The sequence below is a fragment of the Sturnira hondurensis genome, unplaced genomic scaffold (genome assembly GCF_014824575.4).
Source record: "Sturnira hondurensis isolate 20B ecotype Veracruz unplaced genomic scaffold, ASM1482457v3 Scaffold0010128, whole genome shotgun sequence".
Taxonomy (NCBI): Eukaryota; Metazoa; Chordata; class Mammalia; order Chiroptera; family Phyllostomidae; genus Sturnira; species Sturnira hondurensis.
This window is the reverse complement of record NW_028082759.1, coordinates 23,856,922-23,878,987: the sequence shown is the minus strand read 5'-3', so window position 1 is coordinate 23,878,987 and position 22,066 is coordinate 23,856,922. Positions and strand designations below refer to the sequence as shown.

The window sequence follows — 22,066 nt, the reverse complement described above, 5'->3', positions numbered from 1 at the left end:
TTTAATCTATAAAACTGAGAAGTAAACTGTACATTACACATTACCTGGGAGATGAACTCTATAAATCTTCACTGTTGCCATTTTTTACCGTTACTGTAGTCCCACCATGCACATCACCTACACCAAGGGTGGACTACAGCGCCCCAAAAAGGTAAGACAGGAGCAGCCGTGACACATCAGGGGAAAGGGGTCCCAGGATGTGACCAAACAGCCAGAAAACTGGCGAGCGCTCTGATTAACCTAGCCGAGGCAGGGTCTTGCTACAGGAGGCGGAAAGGAGTGACGACAATCTCTAAAAAGTAATCAGGGTTTCTGCCAGGTTCAGCCTTCTATTACAGCTGAAGAAGTTGGATTTAAGAGATAGCAAACCTCAGCAGCAAAAAAGCCAAAACAATCAGAAAATGGGCAGAGGATCTGAAAAAGCATCTGCCCAAAGAAGACACACAAATGGCCAACAGGTACGTTAAAAATGTGCTCCCCATATCACTAATCCTCACGGAAATGCAAATCAAAACCATCACAAAACACCACCTCACACCCATTTGTGTGTGGTCTGCATACATACGTACATATTAATACATAATGGAACATCATTCCACTAAGAAAGCAGACCCATTTGTGATGACATGGGGGGACCTGGGAGCATTATGCCAGGTATGGTATCACTGGTATGTGGAGTCTCAAGGAGCTGAACGGTTGAGGCAGAGAGCTGTACGACAGCTGCCAGGGTCTGGGGATGGAGGGAATGTGGAGATGCCGGTCAGAGAGGACAGGCTCGCTGTGATAAAATGACTGAGTTCTGGGCATCTCAGAACAGCCTGGAGATTACAACTAATAATACTGCACTACACAACTTAAAAGTTGCTGGGAGAGTAGATATTGCATGTTTTCACCACAAAAAGGAAACGGTCATTGAGGAAATGGTAATAGTGTGATGTGATGGAGGTATTCGCTAATGCTGATAATCATTTTAAAGTCTGTAAGTGTAGCAAATCAACATGTACAACTTAGACTTACACAGTGCTGTATGTCAATTATATCTCAATAAAGCTGGAGACAAACAAGACACAGGGAGAATATACCCATCTACAAGCTGAGGAGAGAGGCCTCAGAAGAAACCAACCCTGCCAATACTGGACTTGGACATCCTACCTCCAGAACTGTGAGAAATAAGTTTCTGTTGTTGCAGCCAAAAACGTTTTAAAACAACACAACACAGCACCAGAAACTTAGTATAAAGTGCAGATCATAGTGCTTACTCTCAGATTTGAAAATATTTCTAAGTTACAGTAGAAAATATTTAGAAAAATACTTAGAAACAGCTTTACTTTTTTTAGTAGTCCTGATTATGCATGCACATATTTCTGTACTAGTTCCTTTTATCAGCACCCAACTTATGTAGTGGTAGAGATGTGCAGACCTGGTCCTAAACACTCAGTAAACTGTAAGATGAAAGCCATCTTGCCTCAAGTATCTGATAGCCTTGTTACAGAACACAGGTCCAAGGAAGGGGGGGGGGCAATATTTGGCCCACCTAGGGACACCAAAAACTGTTAAAGAACAAAGGGGCCAAGGTTCGTTATGTCCACTGCCCTATAGGAAAGACATCTCTCAATGCCAGAGAATTGTGGAAAGGAAAGGCTTATTTAATGCTATAGAGACTTAAAGTAGTGACCTAATGTCTTCATTAAAATATCAAAGTCCTTTTTGGATACCCACAGACGCACACAGTGCTTCCTTCTCCCCCTCCTCTAATTTGAGGTACTGTAACTCAGGAAAAGAAGCAAACGTCCGAAATGCAGGCTCCTGGCATGGTCAGCTGTGTGGCCGTCCAGGCTGGATCTCTAATTAATCCAAAGCCATGTGGCACCTTCTCATAGCCTACTGGCAAGGTTCTTTCCCTGGAAGAAGGGTCAGTTCTTACCCTTCTTCCAGGCAAAGTCTCTCCTGCTTCCCAGGCCACGTGGCCAAAGGGAGCACCCCAAAGCTGCGTGGTCCTCTTCTACCAAAGCCGCAGGGGTCTGAATTCTGGCCAAACCACGTGGTTCCCCCCGGCAAAGCTGCAGGGAGGGGAGGGGAGAGTTGCTACTCTAGCAAAGCCGAGTGGCGATTCTCTGCTAAAGCTGCAGGGTGGTCCTCTCTACCCTAAGCTGTGGGGGTACCCACTCTGGCAAAGCCGCATGGTACTCTCTTCAATGCTGCTGTGTCTGGGTTTAAATCCCCGAGCCAATCTTCCTCTGTACCCCCATTTCCAACTCTTCCCACAACCCATTACACCTGCCAGCATTCCTGTATTATTACAAGTTTACTGGGCTGCCATTGTGAGTCTGGGCAGGTATGGCCCCATGTCTTGGAACCAATCTTGTCCAAGCTCTCACACAGAGATTAGAAAGAAAAAAGTATCCCCACTAAAGGCAGTGAAATCCATCTTGATCTCTTCATCCTCTTTATTGCTCAAATGTTAGAATCATTCTTACTCATCTACTAAAACTAGGGGTTACTTAGTGAGATAAGACAGAAGGTGTATTCAAAATAACAAAGAAGGTAAGGTGGGATGTAGTCACGGTAAGTAGAAAAATTAGAGTAATGATATTTGTTTCATAAGGAAACTTGACAGAATAGAAAATACATTTAAATAAAAAGTATCTATCTTGGAATAAAAGCTATTTAGGTGAACAATTTCTATAATTTCATTGTTGTAGGTAATTCTTTCAAAACTCTGTTATGGCTTCACCACATAGATATTCATTCTCATTATTTTAAATGATGCCTCTGCAGTTTGAATTAAAGATACAATTTCACATTTTTAGGCCATTGTTCATTCACTCATGAGTTCATGGAACACCAAAAAGGTGTTGAATGAAGAATATTTCTTTTTTGAGAAAAAGAAATTTTGATCCAGGATGTTTATCTTCCTATTCCCAATAACTCATCGAGTTCCCTCTGTTATCAACATACGTTCCCACTACTCAAAGTATCCAATCCCGGAAGCCGGGCCTTTGAAGCGGCTCAAGCTCCGTCTAGCAGAGCCCTGGTACAGGGAGTCCCACGCAGCAAGCGCTTTCCATGCCAGTGTTGGTTAGCGAGGTTACTCCTGAATATTCCCGTGCCTTACAGAAAAAGCAACGAATCTTCTGTAAAGCACTCCCAGGAGTGTGATGGTGAGCACCACTATTCCACAGACAAGGCTGAACGCCCATCGTGGGCCCCAGGAAGTGTACACCTGGCTGATGTACACAGGCCCGAGGATCCGCGCCGCACTGCCAGAAGCTGTTAACCAGCCCATGTACACACCCTGTGAGGTGGGGAGGAGGGGGAGCAGATTATGTTCAGGTTTGGTTACAGTAAAAACAAGAGGGACGCTGTGGGAAACTCACAGGAATCACTTTCTCCATCTTTTATTTGTGAATTAAATATAAAATGACTTGCTATAAATAGAGCAAATAATGAACAATAAACTTATGTGATAGAGTCAGGTCCGGGAAAATAACAGTAGTGGAAAGGAACAAAATACCTGCTGAAGCCCTGGGAATAACAGAATTTATTAATTTACCTTTAAAGGCATTGATTTTGTACTTGCTATCTTCCAAACACTGTTAGGTGCTTTATGTATGTTTCCAATGTTCACAAATGCCTGTGGGCATTACCTCGTACAACGAATGAGGAAGCTGAAGCTCAGAAAATTCAAGTAACTCTGACAAGAGGTTTGAAGGCAGGTTTGCCCGACCCCCGGTCCCCCCTTCAACTACCCACGTGCCGCTCCTCCACCAACGAAACCCGAAGCCGTAACCCATACAGGCTACCCAAGAATGTGCGGCATTACTCTCAACCATGGTTTCCCAACTGTTGCCTAATTTAAGAATGAGTTTCACAGCTTCATGCTTCAGATATTTTTTCTATGAAAATGATTTTGAGCTCATAATCTCGGAGTTCAAGAGATCTTTAAGTTCTTACTTTATGTTCAGTTTCAGCATACAAGTCCTGTAAGTAATTTTAGAAAGTTGTGGGCTTTTTAAAAATTCAAAATGCTAATAAATGTGATTTTTAAAAATCTCCCATATCAGTTTGTGTGAACACAGAGAATGGTAGCACAGAATGTGGGTGCTTACAAGTATATTTCACTTCATTGCAATGACAGGGCAACTGACTCACCTGAGGCTGTGGTCCCAGAAGTTTTGAGTATAATATATAGGACATAACATTGCAGGACGGATAGCCAATTCCAATAAGCACAGCTGATGTGAAGAACTGGGCCAGATGGATCATGGGGGTGTAGAGGCACCAGGCTTGTTCAATGGGGCAACCAGTTGGTTCTTCACTGTGATCTCTTGGAGCCTTCCAAAGAGCAATAATAACTTCCCCAAATGTGGTGTTAGGGATTGAATTATTATGCAAATCTGTAAAAAAAAATGTAGTGCAGTGTATTACTTGTCAATTTTAGGTGAACAGGAGAGGCTAAACTGTAGAATTATGTATGGCTGTACCTTCCCACTGTATTTTGGGAAGCTGATTTCCCCAAGGTAACAAGACAAAGAAGCCAGCGCACATGATGATGAGTCCTCCCAGGAGAATAGCACGCTCGCCAACCCTGTTAAAGAGCAGAAACTCTGTGATTTAAAAACAAAACATTACCTAGTATAACACAGTTTATCATTTTAAATGATAAACTTTTATCACTTTTATCATTTTAAAAACTGTAAATAAAATATTTTGATTATTTTAGTGATACACCAATTTATACGAATGCTAAATATAACTTCTTCCCAGTAAAAGGAACCAGTACTCTAAAAACCAGCTCATTCCAGGTCTGGGACAGAAAACACACAAGATGAGCCGGGGGCATCAGTGACTACTCGGTCATGATAAAAGGACTTGGAGCTGACCGGAAGAAGCTGGCCCAAAACATGACAATGTGAACACCAGAAACAAGTGATGATAACGGAATGAAACAGATGAATATGTTATGATCTATGAATTTATACTATACTAAGGTAAAATACTTTGGGTCACTTTTAGAGGATGTTAGGGAACCAACTCTTTATTTTAAAAGTCGGTCACTAAGATAAAAGGAAAGAATCCCCCTGTCTTTCCTATACAGACTATACCTCAGGATAACCAAATAGCTGGTGACAGGAATGTTCTCTTTATAGAAAATGTTGCAGGAAATAAATAAATAAATAGAACAGAAACTTCAGCATTTTGCAATGACCTATTACTGAATTAGTGGGACCTAACAAATGTCATGGGCCACTAACATGATTAAAAGATTAAGTAAACCATGACATTTCTCCTGATGTAAGCATATAATACCACCTATAGAGTGAGTATTCCTGCAAAAAAAAACCTGAACACAAATCTCATCAAGCTTTTAGATCTAAGTACTAATTTTGGGGAAATATATTAGATACAGGAAAATGTTTTTTAAAAACATTTTCAATGTTTTAAAAAACATTGAATTCCTCAGGAATTCAATCAGTGAGGTCTGCAATGTGGAAAACTACAAACATCCTGGGTTCTTCAATTTGCAAAGGAAAAACAGCTCAGTGGAAAAGAAACAGATGAAAAGAAACTTAAGATACTCAAGAGCCTCAGTCAAGTGAGTAAGCTGTGAAACCCCCCCGCCTCCAAAAAAATTTGGGAGAGTAGAGAAAATTTGTATGCTTGTGGGTATTTGATTATATCTAAAGTCACATAATTTTTGGATGTGATACTGTCATCATTAACTTTTAGAGATACACACTGAAATGTTCATGGAAGACATGAAATGAAGCTGGGATGGACTTCAAAAGAATCCAGGTGTAGGGGATAGGGAATGTGGAGTAGGTGGAGGAACAGACATTGGAGATTATCCTAGTGTCTGTCATTGTTGAAGCCAGGTAATGGATATGAGAGATTCGGCACACGATGTTCTCTACACCTCTGTATATGTTAGAAATTCTTCATAATAAAAGTGAAATATACAAACGAGACCAAAGCATTCTTAAAACAAACCCAGCCCTGGCCAGGTGACTCATCCAGTACACCAGAAAGGCTGCGGGTTCAATCCCTGTCGAGGCGGATACAGGAGGCAATCTTTCAATGTGTCTGTCTTTCTCCCCCACACCCCACACACGAATCAATGAATCTATATTCTGGTGAGGATTAAGAAAAAAAGAAATCCAAACACTTCCCATCAGATGCAGAACACCTAAGGCTTCACATTGTTCCAACCTGATCTACTGTATTTCTCTCTCTCTGCTCAGCGAAACTGGCCCTCCTGCTTGTCCCTTGAAACCCAAAGCTCAGTCTTCTCAGAGAGGAGACTTCTAGGCCACTGCCAGGCTGCTCTCTGACTTCGCTGACGTCCTCCGCTTGGAGGAGGCTCAAGCATGCCTTCCCCTCCCTCCTAACCCTGCCCTGCCCCTCTAGTCTGTTCTGCTCCTCTGCATAGTACTTAGCACTACCTGACTTCCCCTTTGTACTGGCTTTCCCCCCAAGAGAATCCAAGCTCTCTGAAGGTATGGAATCGGACAATCGGCAAGAATGCCAAGTAGAGGATCACTCTACCCCTGCAGCAAGATGTAATGCACCCACTACTGTGTAACTCTGAACACGAGCCTGTCTCTGTCTACATCACATCTCGGCCCTCCATGTGGCTCTGTAAGAATCCCCCACAGCACCTAACCCTACATGCTAACTCAGTATTCGTTCATTGATTTCAAAACTTTATTTAGAGTTCTAAAGTATTAAAATATTTTAGGAATAATAAAGCTGTTGGAACTGTCTAAATTCACCTACTAATGTCCCACCCCAGATTACATGAATGAACTAAATTTTATACAAGTATCTCCCCCCAAAATGTGTTCTTGACAGTTGTACTTTGACAAATGCTTCTTTAGAAAAAGTGTTCTGTGGTCAAAATTACAAATAACTTTTAGAAATGCTACATGCTGTATTTGTCATGATGGTGATAGGATATGTATATACTGAAGATTTAGAAGTTTTAGAGTAAAGAAGTGTAGATATTTTAACCAGAATTTTCCAATTTAACCATTGAATCTTTGTTGTAACATATTACCATACAGCAGAACAATGTTTTATGAAATAGTTTTAGAATACTTTAAGTAAAATTACAAATGCTACATTAGAAGACAATTATCCACTTTGTAAATAAATACCTTGCTTTCCTAAATATGCCATATGGTAGAGAAATATGCTCTCTTAATGAATTTTAAATCTGATAGAAAAGCTTTAAATTATTTCACGAACACATTCATTTAACACTGTCGAATGTTTCATGTTTCACTTTTAAAATACAAACTTGGAACAAAACCTAAGACATATAACTTACTTTTCGGAAAGTAATTTCATCCCCATGAAAACAACAATGGCCTGGACCCCCATAGCAGCAAGGATTATCCCATCATATAACACAGCTTGTTCTCGGGTCCAGGCATACATATCCATCGTTAAAGGAGTAAGGATGCTGAGAAAAAAATATATTTTATTTAAATCGCAGTCATTGTCACCTAAAGTTGATCCTGAAGCTTTAAAAATGCTATTGACACATTTAAAAATCTATTCCCTTTAACAATAACACCCGACTACATAAACAAAAACTTTTACACATTTGTAGCACATTTTAAAAAAATTCTCACTTGAGGAGATGTCTATCGATTTTAGAGAGAGAAATGGAGAGGGAGTGAGAGAAACATCCATCAGTTAACTTCCACACGTGCCCTGACCAAGGATCGGACCCACAGCCCTTTGGTGTTCACATGACACCCTAACCAACTGAACTGCCCAGACAGGGTTTGGGGCACCTTTTGATGTTACATGCCCAAGCTAATAATTTTGAGTGTTAGTGTTTTTATTTTTTAACATTTCATTATAAAGTAATATACCTACATTATAAAAAGTTTGATAAAAAAATAAAACCAACCAAAACTATCACTCTACTATAAGTAAATAATCCTGGTTATATTTTGGTTTAAATTGGCCTCTTTTCAATGAAATTATGTTACTATCATTAGGTTATTAGACTCTTCAGGGATTTGTTTTCTTTCCCTCAGTCTCCTTCACCCCTATCTTGGTGTATATTTTTCACCCTACCTCTGAATGTTTCTCTTCCTTGACTGTCTCCTTCCTTGCCAATCTTCTTTTCCTACTTTGTCTCCTTTTGTTAACTAGCTACAAAATGGAATTGAAATGTATTTAAAATGTCATTTATTAAGGATATTACCATTTTTTAATTTTAAGGTAAGATGATCCTTCATCTTACCTAACTTACCTAACTATGGAACATAGTTAGGCTGTTTGCCAATGAGTTAAACACAAAGTTACCACGTGATCCAGCATTTCCACTTCTGGATATACACCTAAACGAACTGAAAGCAGGGACTCAGACCGACACTTGTACACCAATGCACATTGCAGCATTATTCGCAATAACCAAAAGGCAGACATAACCCAAATGTCCATGGACAGATGAGTGGATAAACAGAGCTGGTACAATGGAATGTGATTCAGCCATAAAAATTCTGACACATGCAACAACATGGATGAACCTTATAAATAGCATAATAAGTGAAATAAGCAAGACACTAAAGGACAAGTGTTGTACCATTCCACTTACACAAGGTACCTAACACAGGCAGATTCATAGAGAAAAAGCCAAACATGGGTTACCAGGGGCTGGGTAAGGGGGAGTGGAGACTTATTGTTTCATGGGTGCAGAGCTTCTGTTTATAATCCTGAGAAGGTTCTGGAAATGGATACTGGTGATGGTTGCACAACACTGTGAATATACATAATGCCATTGAACTGTACAATTAAAAGTAGTTAAGATGTAAATTTTGTTATGTATATTCTATAATTTTTAGTGCTCAAAAAGTCAGATAAGCTGAAACTTTCATATATATCAATAATTTTTAAAATTGAAAAAGTCAAGCAAATCCACATGGACTAGCATAAAAATGTGACAGTGTATTGATAAAGGAATAACCAAATAGTCAAATGATAATATCACATATTCTATGTTGGTTTAATACACATTAACACTCCCAATGCTTATAGAAAAAGTGTCCAGAAAAAAAACACTGAAATATTAGTGGTGATTACCTCCAGGGGAAGGAGTAAGGGTTGAAATACAATTATAGTGTTTAGGATATTTACAAGAATATACTATATTTTATAGTGGAAAGGCATTTTTTTTTAAAGCCATATGATAACTAAGGTCTATAAAGCCTACACAAGGCAGAGATTTTGTGAGTCACTCACTTTTTTCAGGATCAGGGCTTAAATAGTTAAAACTGCCAGAGTGAAGCCCATACCCATATGTAGGGAGTTATGCAGCTTAAAGTTTAATCATGACAAATTAAAGTTTTATCATTGTATTTATCATAAAACTCCAAAGAAAGGGAGAAAGAATAATGAAACATTCCTTTAAAAGGAAGTAAGATTATAGACAGAATTAACTACATTTAAATTAAAAAACATAAAACACTTTTTACATCATGACAAGAATATATCTTACATAAAATTTTTGAGAACATCTATGTGCCTGAGTAATACTGCATCAAGAAATACAAGTGTTTACATAATCTGATTTCAATGGAGACAGAATAAAACTTACGTTTCAAAAAGGGCAAAGATAAACAGGACCATAAAAAACAGAACATTGGTAGCCACAACAGCGACTTGGTCAATATTTCCTTGGGGAACCTGAACTTCATCTGTACTTGCTAGAGTGAACAGGAGAAAAACTGTATTACCTACATGTGTTATTTTTATTATGACACCTACATGTCATAATTTTTATTATGACACACTAAACATTTCAAATCATTTTTAAGCTTCAGAACAGTTTAAAAGTAACAGAATTTTTATGACAAAAATAACTTTTAAAGATTTTTATTTATTTACTTTTTAGAGAGAGGGGAATAGAGGGAGAAAATGGGGGAGAGAAACATCAGTAATGTGAGAGATACATCAATGGGTTCCCTCACACGCCCCCAACTGGGGGCCTGGCCACAACTCAGACACGTGTCCTTACTGGGAATCAAACCAGTGACCTTTTGTTGGCAGCCTGGCACTTAATCCATTAAGCCACACCAGCCAGGGCACAAGTATCTTTTAAATGGCATTTAAAAGTAAAGTAACTTTTCCCAGGAAGCATGCTTCGCTTTTTTTATCTATAGGAGATACTCTGTCTGATGTCTCAGTCCCAAAGAGGAATGTATTTAACAGAATTCTATAAAATGACCTCATAATAAATACATTTGCTTTAAATTTCTATCACATGGTTTTTTATCTTACCTAAATCTTAAATTTATGAGGATTTCATGCAGACCTGAAATAGTTTATTAAATCAGTTCTCAGTTCTATGATTCACTTCAATATATATTTTATTTTGAATTTCAATGGTGAAATTAGTAGTAGTAAATATCCTCATGTTATTAACACAATTTTTAAAGTCCTTATGTCATTTATATTCTTGCAACATATATTTTGCAGAGAACCACCAAGTTAGGATGGTATTCTAAATTAGGAAGACAAAAGTGAGGGTACTGACTTATCTTGAACAATGCAGTTAAGCTATACACTCAGTACAGACTATTCCTGATATAACTGGAGAAGCATGAAGCCATAGTTTTAACTCTGCCAGTTAACTCTGCCAGTTAAAACAACGGTTTTAACTCTGCCAGTCGTGAACACCTAATAGCTGATATGAGTATGCCTTTTTAAAAAAAATCAATGTAGGTAACTTTGAACTTCGAAGATCTGCCCTCAATCACTGTATTGTCCTCAGAGGCAAAATCTAAGTAAATACCAAATAGGATCTTAGAAACACTCCAATAATGTCATAATATTTAGTCAAACAAGTTAATAGTACCTTCTTCAGAATTAATATTTTTACACTGTTGTCCTGAGTCATCCACGCGATGTTCTCTTAAAAAGAAAAAACAAAAATATTATATCCATAGTAGTGTAATAGGAAAATGGTTTAAATTTACTATAGGCATCTATTTTTTCATATTCTGACACAGTTTCTTTTACTGGCTTCTAAGTAATGAAATTATTAGCAATGAGATTTGATAAATAAAATTTAAAGATGCAAGTCATGAATCCTGTTATATTATCATAAAATGTTTTAAAAATTCATCCAAAAGTATCTTTGATCTACCTTAATCAGTATGTGAAGCTTTATAGTGATTTTCAACTTTAGTTATGTTTTTGGACTCTTGGAAAAAGCACCCCAAATAAATACAATCACATTTTTAATAATTTTATGAAATTTCTTGTAATAGATAACAGAGATACATTCAAATTAACTTCTATGTTTAAGGTTGATACTAATCATTACTCTAGCTAAAATGTTGCTTTCATGTCATTTCCCTACTTAGAATCCTCCAGTTAGTAAATCAAGGAACAAACCTTAACTCTTCAAAGACCTCATGATCTGTTCTCGTTTATCAGATCATCTACTATTTTAGTTACAAATATGTGTATTAGCTAATCAAAAAATATGAACACAACTACAGACATCAAATACCATAGGAATAATTTTCCCCAGGAATAATTATCTATACAGATATACATAAACTACATAAATAATGATAGTGCTTATTTAATTTCACAATGTACAAAAGTAGTTTTATCATTTCTACCTACCTACCTTAATATAATAAGGATGAGAATAATATTTAAAACTCCCAGGAAGGCACCAAGTAAAACTGGTGCTGTGTACATGTTTATCTGAAGTCGTATAGTCTCCCATGTCACGCCCTTTTCTCCAATGAGTGCAAAACAGGTCTGAAAAACTTATTAAAATAAAATGTACACAGGTGAATTATTATACAGAAGACAGAGACTAAAAAAATGTGAAAGATGTTTACCACAAAATTGGAAGTCACATTATGAAATGACTCATCTACATCACGAATCTCAAAAGAGGGAAGAAAATTGGTTCTGGAAGAGGGGACAAAAAATTTACTTTTAAAGCACAGATATGCATACAGTACATAAACAATATACAGTACATCTGTGGTATTAAATTTTATGGCATGGAGTGATTAGGGGGAAAATGTCCAAAAAGGCTCCTTAGGGGGTCAATAATGAAAAAAAGATTGAGGAACAATGGTGTATATTAATTCACAAAGGGTCATATCTAAAGTTACTTGTCAGTAATTTCAGCTTTTTCCTAATCTCTATAAGGAATATTTAGAAATTAGACAATTTTTTCCAGAAATCAATTACAAAAGTTTAATCAACTTCATTATAAGAATCACATTTTAAGTAAATATTGTGATATACTACTGTGTATAGGGTATTAAAGTTATATACATTTAGTAGTTTAAATCTGGTTTTGCAGCAAAAATCAGGTTGGAAGAATAGTGGTTTGCTCTCTTGATTTAGATTCTGTAATCTGGCTCCTCAAAAAATTTAAATGTAATTTTAAGGTGAGAATTAAGTAAGATACTGCACCTAAAGCACTTAGAACTGCACCTAGTACATACCCAGAAAATGTTAGTGCTTGCTGATATGGTTATTTTTGGAAAAGTCATCTAATCTTTTCAGGCTTACATTTATTCATCTATAATATAAAACATTTAAATGAAATAATCTTGAAAATACTTTTTAAGTGGTCAAAGTATTTACTGAGAACTAAGTGTATACCAGGTGCTGTGCTAGATACTGAGGGTAGAGCAGTAAATTACAAAGGCCCAGACTCGGTCTCCGTATTTCATTATTATGGCAGTAGATCCGATTCTACATTTGTATTTATATTTTACTTCAGAATACTAAAATGAAACATTAGATATTGATGAATGAATTAGATTCAAATCTGTTCAGCCTTTTCCTGGTTAAATAGAAAGAAGTAATAGAAATTGGGGTGATAGTACCATGCTGTAAAGTAATGAAGTGATGATATTCATAACTTCAATTTTCTTTTTTTTTTTAATTTTTATTCACTTATTTTTAGACAAAGGGGAAAGGAGAAAGAGAGGGAGAGAAACATCAATGTGTGGTTCTCTTGTGCACCCCCTGCCAAGGACCTGGCCCACAACCCAGGCATGTGCCTTGACTGGGAATTGAACCTGTGACCCTTTGGTTCGCAGACCAGCACTCAAACCACTGAGCCACACCAGGTAGGGCTTAGCTTCAAATTTCAATGCATGAGCCAATTATATGGTTTCAATGTTACTGTAGGTGTAAAACTTACTAATTTCTCAATTCAGCAAAAAATAAAATTTATTGGCCTTGGGGAAGTATTAAATATCATTACTATTTTTTTATAGTCAACTAAAGGATGAAAACTTTGGAAGAGGAAGAAAATACTAAGTCTTTAAAAAATTCTCTAATTTTTTTCAACCTCAGAAAAGTCTTAAATGTATAGGCAAAAAGCAAAATAACTTTCCTTAAATCCTTCAGTCAAAAAAATTTGTTTCTAATAAATTTTTAAAAAGCAAGCTCTAGCAGACAGGTCAAACTAAATGGTTATTTCACAAAACATATATTTTAGAGTCAGAGAGCATTTAATTTGAACCTTAGATTTCCTCTTTACTATCTGGCTGACACTGGAAATTTACTTAGATTTTCTATGCCTTGGTGCTCTAATTAGAAAAAGGGACCAATATTACTTAACTGAGAGGACAGGAGTTAACATATACACAGGGTGGAGCAAACACAGGTTTACAGTTGTTTGTACGGAAAATAATTAATAAATAATAATACAAGAATAAACTGTGTTTCACATACAACTGTAAATCACCTTTGCCCCCACCCTGTAAAAAGCCTGGCTTCACTGCTAGATCCAAAGTATCAGTTCCCCTCCCTTTCTCTTTAGCTGTGAGGTTTTATACTTGGATTTCATTTAACATTTGAACCACAGAAATGTTCCCAACTCGAATTCAAGTTATGAATTTGAAAGACACCTACCTGGACCTAGAATAAAACCTAACGCTTGGCATGCACTTGTGTTTGCCATGGAGCCTGTTCTTTCCTGAAGGGAAGTAGCACCAGCAACATAGGATCTAATAACTGCCACATTTCCTAAGAAAAGACACAATAAAAGAAAACATCCTTCAGTTGATGGAAGTCAATTTAGTTTGTCTTTATACAGAGGAAACATTTACAGTATAGTCGTGCTTCCTCTTTATGTTCATAAAAAGCTTATTAAGGAAGTACATCAATTAGCAGAAAACACTACTTACAGTAATATGAAAACAGTTAAATATCTAAATGATTAAAAATGGCATTTTAAGAATGTTAAACTATTTTTCATCATCTCAAATACTGAGGAAGCACTGAGTGAATGGCATACTACTGATTGCTACAACTATTTTTAAAAGATGTCACAAACTGAATGTTTAGATCTGTAATATAAGAAACAGAATAAGAAATCCACTAATAACCTAACTCAAAAATTCATGGAGCACTTATCGTGTGCAAGAGACTTTGGCAGGGGCCACAGAATACTATGAATAAGTCAAACTGTCTCTAATTACAAATGTTTACTTTCTGATTGGTGATACAAGATGAAAAAAAAAACAGCAACGGTACAAAACAGCTTCTAAGGGGCAGGATGGCCTAAGAAAGTTCATGGAAGATATGAAACGAGCTAAATATTGAAGGATGAAGGATGATGGGAACATGAGAGAAATTACAGGTAACGGGAACATCATGAGCAGAGGCAAAAATGACAGGAAGATACCTTCATGTTGACAACCGCAGATCTATGTACTGAGCCATGGGATGAGACTGAGAAGGGGTGATATCGGGTGAGATTGGGCCATGTATGTCAGGATGAATATGAATCTGACACATACATACATACATACATACATACATATTACCTGCTCCGAATCCCACCAATCCACGAGCAGCCAACATGTAGTATTTATTGTGAGAAGCTGGGACGTGCACATATGCATACAGGCAGTTGGCTACCACCGAAATGAAGATGGAGACAATGAGAGGTTCTTTTCTTGGTCTATAATTAGACCACAGACCAAATATAGGTGAGGCTACCATTTGGCCAAGACTAAAGGAAGCAATAACCCAGCCCAAAAAACTTGCATCAGCTGTCTGATCAATCTGCAGAAAAAAGCACAATGCTTTAAGAATTATTATCCAAGAAAAGTCTAATTTAAAACATTAATACATTTTTCTATGAAATATTTCCTATTTAAAAAATAAAAACAATTCTGTAAGTTTTTTAACACTATTATTTAAGTAAGTGATTTAGATTTCTGACATTACAATTAAATATGCTAAAAATTCACTATACACAAGGAAAAATGCCTGCAAAGCTTTCATCTTTTGGAATGATTATGGAAATACTTGGTTCATAAAAATATTGTTAAAAAATAATCACATTAACATTATAAAAATAATATGCCACTCTTAATTCTTATAAATTCTTATAATAGTTTTCTGATCGATGGTTTTCAAGACAGTCTACCTTACAAGCTAGCCACTCTCTCCCTCTCCACCTTCTTCCCTCTGCACACTCACCCCTCTCCCAATTCACTTCTAGCCAAGTAGAACTCTCTGCCTCTGGGCCTTTGCACTGGCTACTCTACTGCTCTTTCCACCAGCAACACCTTCTACTTCCTGGCCCCCACCTTGCCTTCAGGTAACCAATTTCTTAAACTTAGTTCAGGTGTAAGTGATTTTGGAAAGTCTTCCAGGTTCTCTTTAGTATGGATTAGCAATATCCCCCTCTCCCCTGTGTCTGTCTGTCTGTGTGTATGTGTGTCCATATGTCTTCTCTCTCTCCATCTATCTCTCCCCCTCAACACTACACACATACTTCTAGACCTTTACCCATTTATGTTGTATGGTTATTATCTGTAAATGTATTTAGTTTAGCACATGTCAGTGAAAGTTGGGTCTACATCTCCTCTAAAAAACAAACAAAAAACAATGCACACCCTGGTCGGTGCAGCTTGGTTGGAGTGTCATCCTGTAACCAAAAGGTTGCAGACTGAATTCTGGTCAGGGCACATACCTAGTTTTTGGATTCAATCCCTAGTCTGGGAATGTTCAGGAGGCAACCAATTCACGCTTCTCTCTCTCTCTCTCTTTTTAAAAGCAATGAAAAAAATGTCCTTGGGTAAAGAATGAAAAATTTGTTTTTTTTAAATGTGTGGTATTACTGTATTTCAAAACATCCTTCTCTAAACTGGTTAATCAACAAAGTCGAAGTTCTAGAAATCTTAATGCTTTTCTATGGGAGCAAAGATGAAGAGAGGTGTTCCAAGCCCCCTCCACTATTTACTTACAGATTATTCATATCATTCAACTGATGGTCACTGAGCCTTCACTGTGACACCAGTAAATAGTCGCTGGCGTCAAGGAGTTCCCAAACCATGCTCTACTTATCTGGCTCTGAGAAGCCCTGTATATACACTTTAATTCTTTATCTGTCAAATGAGGATATCTTGGGGACTTGTTAGAATTATATGATACATGTACAGTGCTTAGGGGCTATGGCAGCATATAATATACTCTAAATGAACGTTACCCAGTATTTCTTAGCATATTGTTTCTACTAACATGCCACTTACTGTTTTATTGCAACTCATGCGTGAATATCCCCACAGTCCCCCTGGGCCTATAACCTACCATTCCTATTCAAAATCTGGGTTTCGGTCCCACCTCTGAGTAACACAGCCTCAAGAACCACTTGCTGATGGCTGTCTATCAGCTAGGGCCAGAAGTACAATTGAGATTTGTAGTAGTGCCAGATTCCTTTGACAGACAATTGACTCAGTATTGTTTGTTTTCTGCAGGTTTTTGGCCTAGCTTTTTATCCTTCTCAACAGATGGATAGCTAAGCTAAGTAATATACTATCTTCAAAAAGATAGTAACCTTAAATTAAGAATTAAAATTTTTAAGGTAGTAGGTAACATAGCGCTGTGGTGAAAAGTCAAATTTTGGTTTCAGATAGGCTTGGCTCTGCCATTTTGTAGTTGTGTGACCTTGGCAAGCTACCTAACTTCTCTCAATTTCTTTACCCGTCAAACAGGAGTGATAATTACTTCCCAGGGTTATTATGAAAATCAAAAGATAATTTGGGCAAAAGATTCAGTATTGTACTTGGCACCCAATGAACTCTCAATATTATTATGAAATAATTTGAGAAAATGTGTTTTATTTATTGATTTGAGAGGGAGAAATGAGAGAGTGAGAGAGTGAGAGAGAGAGAGGGGAGCGCATCGATTTGTGGTTCTACTTATTTGTGCATTCACTGGGTGACTCTTGTACGTGCCCCGATCCGGGATGGAACCTGCAACTCCACTGTACTAGGACAACACTCTAACCCACTGAGCTACCCAACCAGGATGAGAAAATCAAGTTTTTCTGGTGAAAATGGTTTTTTTTTATATTACTAAAGAACTAGTTTTAAGTTCATATACTCACTACATTTAAATGAGCTTTCAAATATCTGGAGAAAGGAGTGAACCTTTCCATAATTTAACATACTGGACTGAGTTGATCTATTACAAATACCTTCCTTTGAGAAGTCTGAGGTTAATTAGACTGGATACAGGGACCACACAAATCAAGAACTGTGACACATAGAAATATATTTTCAGCAAAGTAGATGTTGCTCTAAAATTGTTAAATATTATTTCAATTCCAATAACTGTCAGTATGGAAAGAATTTTTAGTGTAATGGGTAATAATTTTTAAATTAATTCTCAAAGTAGCAATGCAAATATGACACTAAATCTAGTTTAGTTTTTTTTTTAATTGGGGAAGTAGTATTGCTGGGCTGTAAAAGTATCTAATAAGTAGGTGTCCATGCGTGCGTGCATTCGCCTGGGACTCTCCAGGCCTGACCCTGGTTTCCTGGCGCAGCACTCCTTCCACTTCAAGAGCGATCTGGTTCGCAGAATAAAGCACACGATCACCTTACTTATAAGCCTCTTTTGAGGAATTACTATCTTGAGTTATTCTATTGAAGATTAAATCATAGACTATAAGAGATTCTAGAAAACTCTTAACTACACAAGGTTAATACTACCAAAGTTACTGAAGAGAAAAATAGATTGAAGTGTACAAACCTTTTGGAGATATGGCCATATTGACATTATCACAATAGAAAATCCTGTAAAAGGCAAACTCTGTTATTTATTCTTTCAATGTTTTCATTACTATTTATAGATAAATTTTTTAACTATAGCATGGATTTAAAAATATAATTCTGAAATTACAAATTTATGCCCCAAAATGTCTATTTTATCAATGTTGTTTTATGCTTGAAAAGAATATATAAGTATAGTCCCTAGCCATAATTAATATAATAAAAGCCAAGCACCTATTTTTTCTTACAAGCCTTTACTATAAATGGAAATTACTGAAAACTTTAGATTTTTATAGCACAATCTGTGCTGTGTGGGAGAAATAACTAACTGTAGGAAAGACTGGGAGGAAATAAACGATTATCTAAAGGGGGCAGTGGTTATAAAAAACCGGGATACTTCAAAGATCCTTAAAAAAGATTCATTATTTCTGAGGCTTTATTGATTGATAAACTCCAATGCTATTTGTCAATTTTAAACGTTAGGTACATCTAGTCAAAATTTTTTAAGTTTCTTTTTAAAAAGAAGCTTTATTAAGGTACAATTTCCACATACTATACAATCTCTACATTTAAAGTATACAATTAAGTGATTTTTAGTATAATCACAAATATGTGAAGCCATTACCAAAGTCAATTGTAGAACATTTTAGTGACCTCAAAAAGAAACCTTGAGCCCTTTAGCGATTACTCTGCCACCTTCTGGAATAGTCCAATTCACAGAAACTGGAAGGAGAATGGCAGTTTCCAGGGGCTAGGAGGAGGGGGAAATGAGTTGTTTGACAGGCAAAGAGCTTCAGTTCCGCAAGACGAAAATACTCTGGATATAGATACACTTAAAACTTCTGATCTTAGAAACAGTTAAAGATGGTAAATCTTACATTATGTGGTTTTTACCACAATAAAAAGTTTTTTAAATTTAAATGATATTACAATGTATTTAATATGCATTTTTAAAATTATTTATTTCGTAATACTTACCTACACTGCTGAGAAACATAGTAAGATACAGAATCCTAATAGATCTCCATCGGCTCTTATACTGCTGTTCAGTTTCCGTAATATCCCATTCTCTAGGTGTAAAGAAGAAAGAAGGAGTACAAAGCTACCTCATTATATGCAGATCTTTCTGTGACACTTTTATTTTCTCTTTCCTGAGGTCAGGAAAAGTGGTATGATAGAAGTATAATTTAATAATAATTGGTTTTTGCTATTACTAATCCTTCTATGACTAAGCTTTATTTCTTCCAATTTCCATGGGTAGTATTTATGCATCATTGTACAAATTTATTATTCAAAAGAATGTTGAAATTGGTTAAACTGACAAAATGAATAAAAGTTTATCAAATAAATCAAATAAACTAGCTTCAACAATTAGATCTCCCACAGGTGGGATATAAAACTACTAAGTATTTAAAGATAATCACTGCCATCATTATGACATGCTCTAGTTGATGACAGCAGATTAACTTTCCTGTAGGAAGCTGTTCTGACTGGGTACTCACAGTGACATTAATGTGGAATGATACCTGTAAGGTTTGATGTGACCTAAGGCATTCCAAGCCTGAGACCTGCTGGAACACTTACCTTTGCTCTAACACAGATTCAGTCAATGAGACCATGGCCCCTCCAGACTGGGCTGATCGTTCCCGCAGGCCTGTGACCTGGACTAACCAGCATGTATGCTAACCGGACATCCTGCCTCTGTCAGGTGACATACATGAGTGTGTGTGTACTCATTACATTTTCACACACCCACAAAGAACAAATTTACCTTAATATGAGAATTATGTTTGCAAATAATTAAGACAAGCAAAACAGACAAAATACGTTCTTATGCTCCAAGATTATTTTCTAAAATAGACTTTAGACTCAAATTAGTCTTCAAAAAAGAAACATGTGACGTGACTGGGAGCGGTACAGACAGAAGGAAAAAGGAGATAACATTTATTAGATCTACTATGTGTCTGGTATATTTAGTCATTTGTGTGTACAAAGTTCTTAACACTATATATGCCATTACATAAAAAAGAGATCTTTAGGCCTTATTCAAACTTCCATGTTCTAACTTCACACAATTCTATGAGTTTATATATGATTTTCAAACCAGCACCAAAATAAAAGTCCCCCACAAAAAAGTTGAGAGAAGTTGCTGATAATAACAAAAACACGGGTTGTCAACAGAAAACAAAAACACGATGAGTGACATCGTGTCTTTGTCTACCAGGAACAGAGTAGGCAAAAAACTTAAAAGGCAGACATAAAACTTTAAAAGTACAACAGTGTAGAAAAAATGAATATCAAATGGTCCAGAATGCCTAAATAGACCAAGAACATCAGTCTATTATTACATTACTTTAGCACTGATATGAACAGTAATCTCAAGATAAAATTTCACTACATATATTGCTTAGTAAATTGGGGACCAGTGAAATACATTTTCCAAAGCATTTCAAAGTGGTTGCTTAAGAGGGACAAATGAGCAAAAATTAACGTAGATAGCTTAAATTTAACTGTGTACTAGTTGTTGATAAATGTTGATAAAAATAAAATGATACTTGATCACGTTTTCCTAAAGGCAAAAATTCATACTTGAACAGTAAGAGACAAACAATTCTGAATTATTCAGAGGGGCAAAACAATAAAAATTATAAGGACCAAAATACATTTAATCTCTTAAAGGCTAAAAATAAATAACTCTTCTATTTACATATTTGGCACAGGACAAAGGTGAATACATTTCAGACCGGTTCACTTGGCACAAAGAATCAGCAATTAGGTCAATACTAAAGGCTGTGTATTGAAGTAACCACTAAAACCACATTTCGGGATTTTTGTGAATGTGCGAAGCGCTCAGCTCTGTAAAGGGCCAAAGGCTGAATGGCTGGGCAGCTGAACCTGCAGGATCAACCTCCAAGAGACCGAATACGAGCCTGCAACATCTTCACTAGAACCCGCCCGCTCACGCACGGACTTCCGCTGTTTCTCAGAGGTGGAAGACCAACTTCCGGTCTGGCACCTCCGACTGCCGGCTCCCGCCGCTCAGGCACAGCCTGGTTCTGCCCGGTACGGAGCCAGTCCCAATAGCGCAAGAAGGTTAGGGTGCTTCCCCCCCACATCCGCTCACCTGCTTCCGGGTGTGCGGTCGTCTAAGAGCGGCTCCTGCTCAGACTGGGTCCCCAGACCCGCCATAGTTATAGCTCTCACAGGAGCTGTGAGGCTAACTCTCGCGACATCTACTATTCCACAGCCTACCCGGCCAAGGAGGTCAAAACAATCCAGCCAAGTGCGCTTGCGCGCTCCTCGGCCAAAAGTGGGCGAGACGCCCCGAGTCTGAGAAAGGATCACGCGGGACTCGGGGCGGGGCGTGAGGGCTCGGGGGCGGGGCTCTGTGTCCCCGTCCTCTTCCTTGGGTCCGCGTTGTCCTGTTCGGTGGACAGGGTGGAGGAGAGCTGGGGAGGGCTTAGGGCCGTCCCCAAACGGCCACCCCGCCCAGGTTCTTGGGTTTCCTTGGGCTCCTGTCACTAGCGTGAGCTTCTGCGTTCCAGGAAAGGCTGTTTTACCCGCGGTGGGAGCCCGGACGGAAGGAGGGTACCGGGAGGCACGGCAGTGGCGGTGTTGGGAAACTCGGCCGGCTGAACAGCAGGCACCCGCCGACCGGCCAGTGAGTAAGTCGCGGGTCCAGGCCGCGTTCCCTGAGCCTATTGACGCGCGGCGTACGTGCCGTTTGTCCGGGACCGGGGTCGCACTGCCGGGCTGGAGACACGGGGGCCCGGCGCTCGGGGCGAGGTCGGTGCAGGTGAGGTGGGTTGGCGCGCCGTTCTTTACCCCCACTGGAAGATGAAAGTGGCTGCGCGCTCTTTTTCTCGCTCGGCTACCTGCAAAGGCGGCGCGCCGGCAGTACCTAGTTAGGTCCTGGATGGGGCCCTGAAGATGGGGTCCAGCCCCTGTTCATCTCCTGATCCCTAAATCTGCACTCCACCGCCGCCTGC

General features: G+C 38.0%; 2 protein-coding genes across 12 annotated transcripts in view; one reads left to right on the top strand and one right to left on the bottom strand.

Annotated features, from left to right (window-relative positions):
• Nucleotides 1-2,354: 2,354 nt before the first annotated feature.
• MFSD8 (major facilitator superfamily domain containing 8) lies at nt 2,355-21,398 on the bottom strand. 2 transcript variants are annotated; one of them, XM_037058547.1, is made up of 12 exons: nt 21,202-21,398; nt 19,056-19,147; nt 18,058-18,101; nt 14,838-15,078; nt 13,921-14,034; nt 11,657-11,801; nt 10,874-10,929; nt 9,614-9,722; nt 7,331-7,465; nt 4,485-4,588; nt 4,153-4,397; nt 2,355-3,295 (listed from the first exon to the last, which is right to left on the bottom strand). In XM_037058547.1, the coding sequence occupies exons 1-12, from the start codon at nt 21,264-21,266 to the stop codon at nt 3,089-3,091; spliced, it is 1,557 nt and encodes a 518-aa protein (XP_036914442.1). In that variant the 5' UTR covers nt 21,267-21,398; the 3' UTR covers nt 2,355-3,088. The 2 variants fall into 2 exon arrangements, with proteins under 2 accessions (XP_036914442.1, XP_036914443.1); XM_037058548.1 differs by lacking the exons at nt 18,058-18,101; nt 21,202-21,398 and having other exon boundaries at nt 19,056-19,141.
• ABHD18 (abhydrolase domain containing 18) overlaps nt 21,286-22,066 on the top strand; it is a 35,735-nt gene continuing 34,954 nt past the window's right edge. For 6 of the 10 annotated variants that reach the window (XM_037058558.1, XM_037058557.1, XM_037058549.1 and 3 more), the window contains exon 1: nt 21,658-21,742. The gene's annotated coding sequence lies outside the window, so the exon portion shown is untranslated. Of the gene's footprint in view, nt 21,361-21,650; nt 21,743-22,066 lie in introns of those variants that run through there. The other 4 variants (XM_037058554.1, XM_037058553.1, XM_037058550.1 and 1 more) reach the window with 4 other exon arrangements.

Excerpts from the sequence above, each read along its gene's own strand:
- MFSD8 (XM_037058547.1), bottom strand. The coding sequence starts at position 21,266 with ATGGCGGGTCTGGGGACCCAGTCTGAGCAGGAGCCGCTCTTAGACGAC. Across the intron at positions 14,035-14,837 it reads ATTGGTGGGATTCGGAGCAG|GAAATGTGGCAGTTATTAGA; the intron begins GTAATATGTATG and ends GTCTTTTCTTAG. Across the intron at positions 7,466-9,613 it reads ATCTTTGCCCTTTTTGAAAC|CATCCTTACTCCTTTAACGA; the intron begins GTAAGTTTTATT and ends TTTTTTTCTCAG.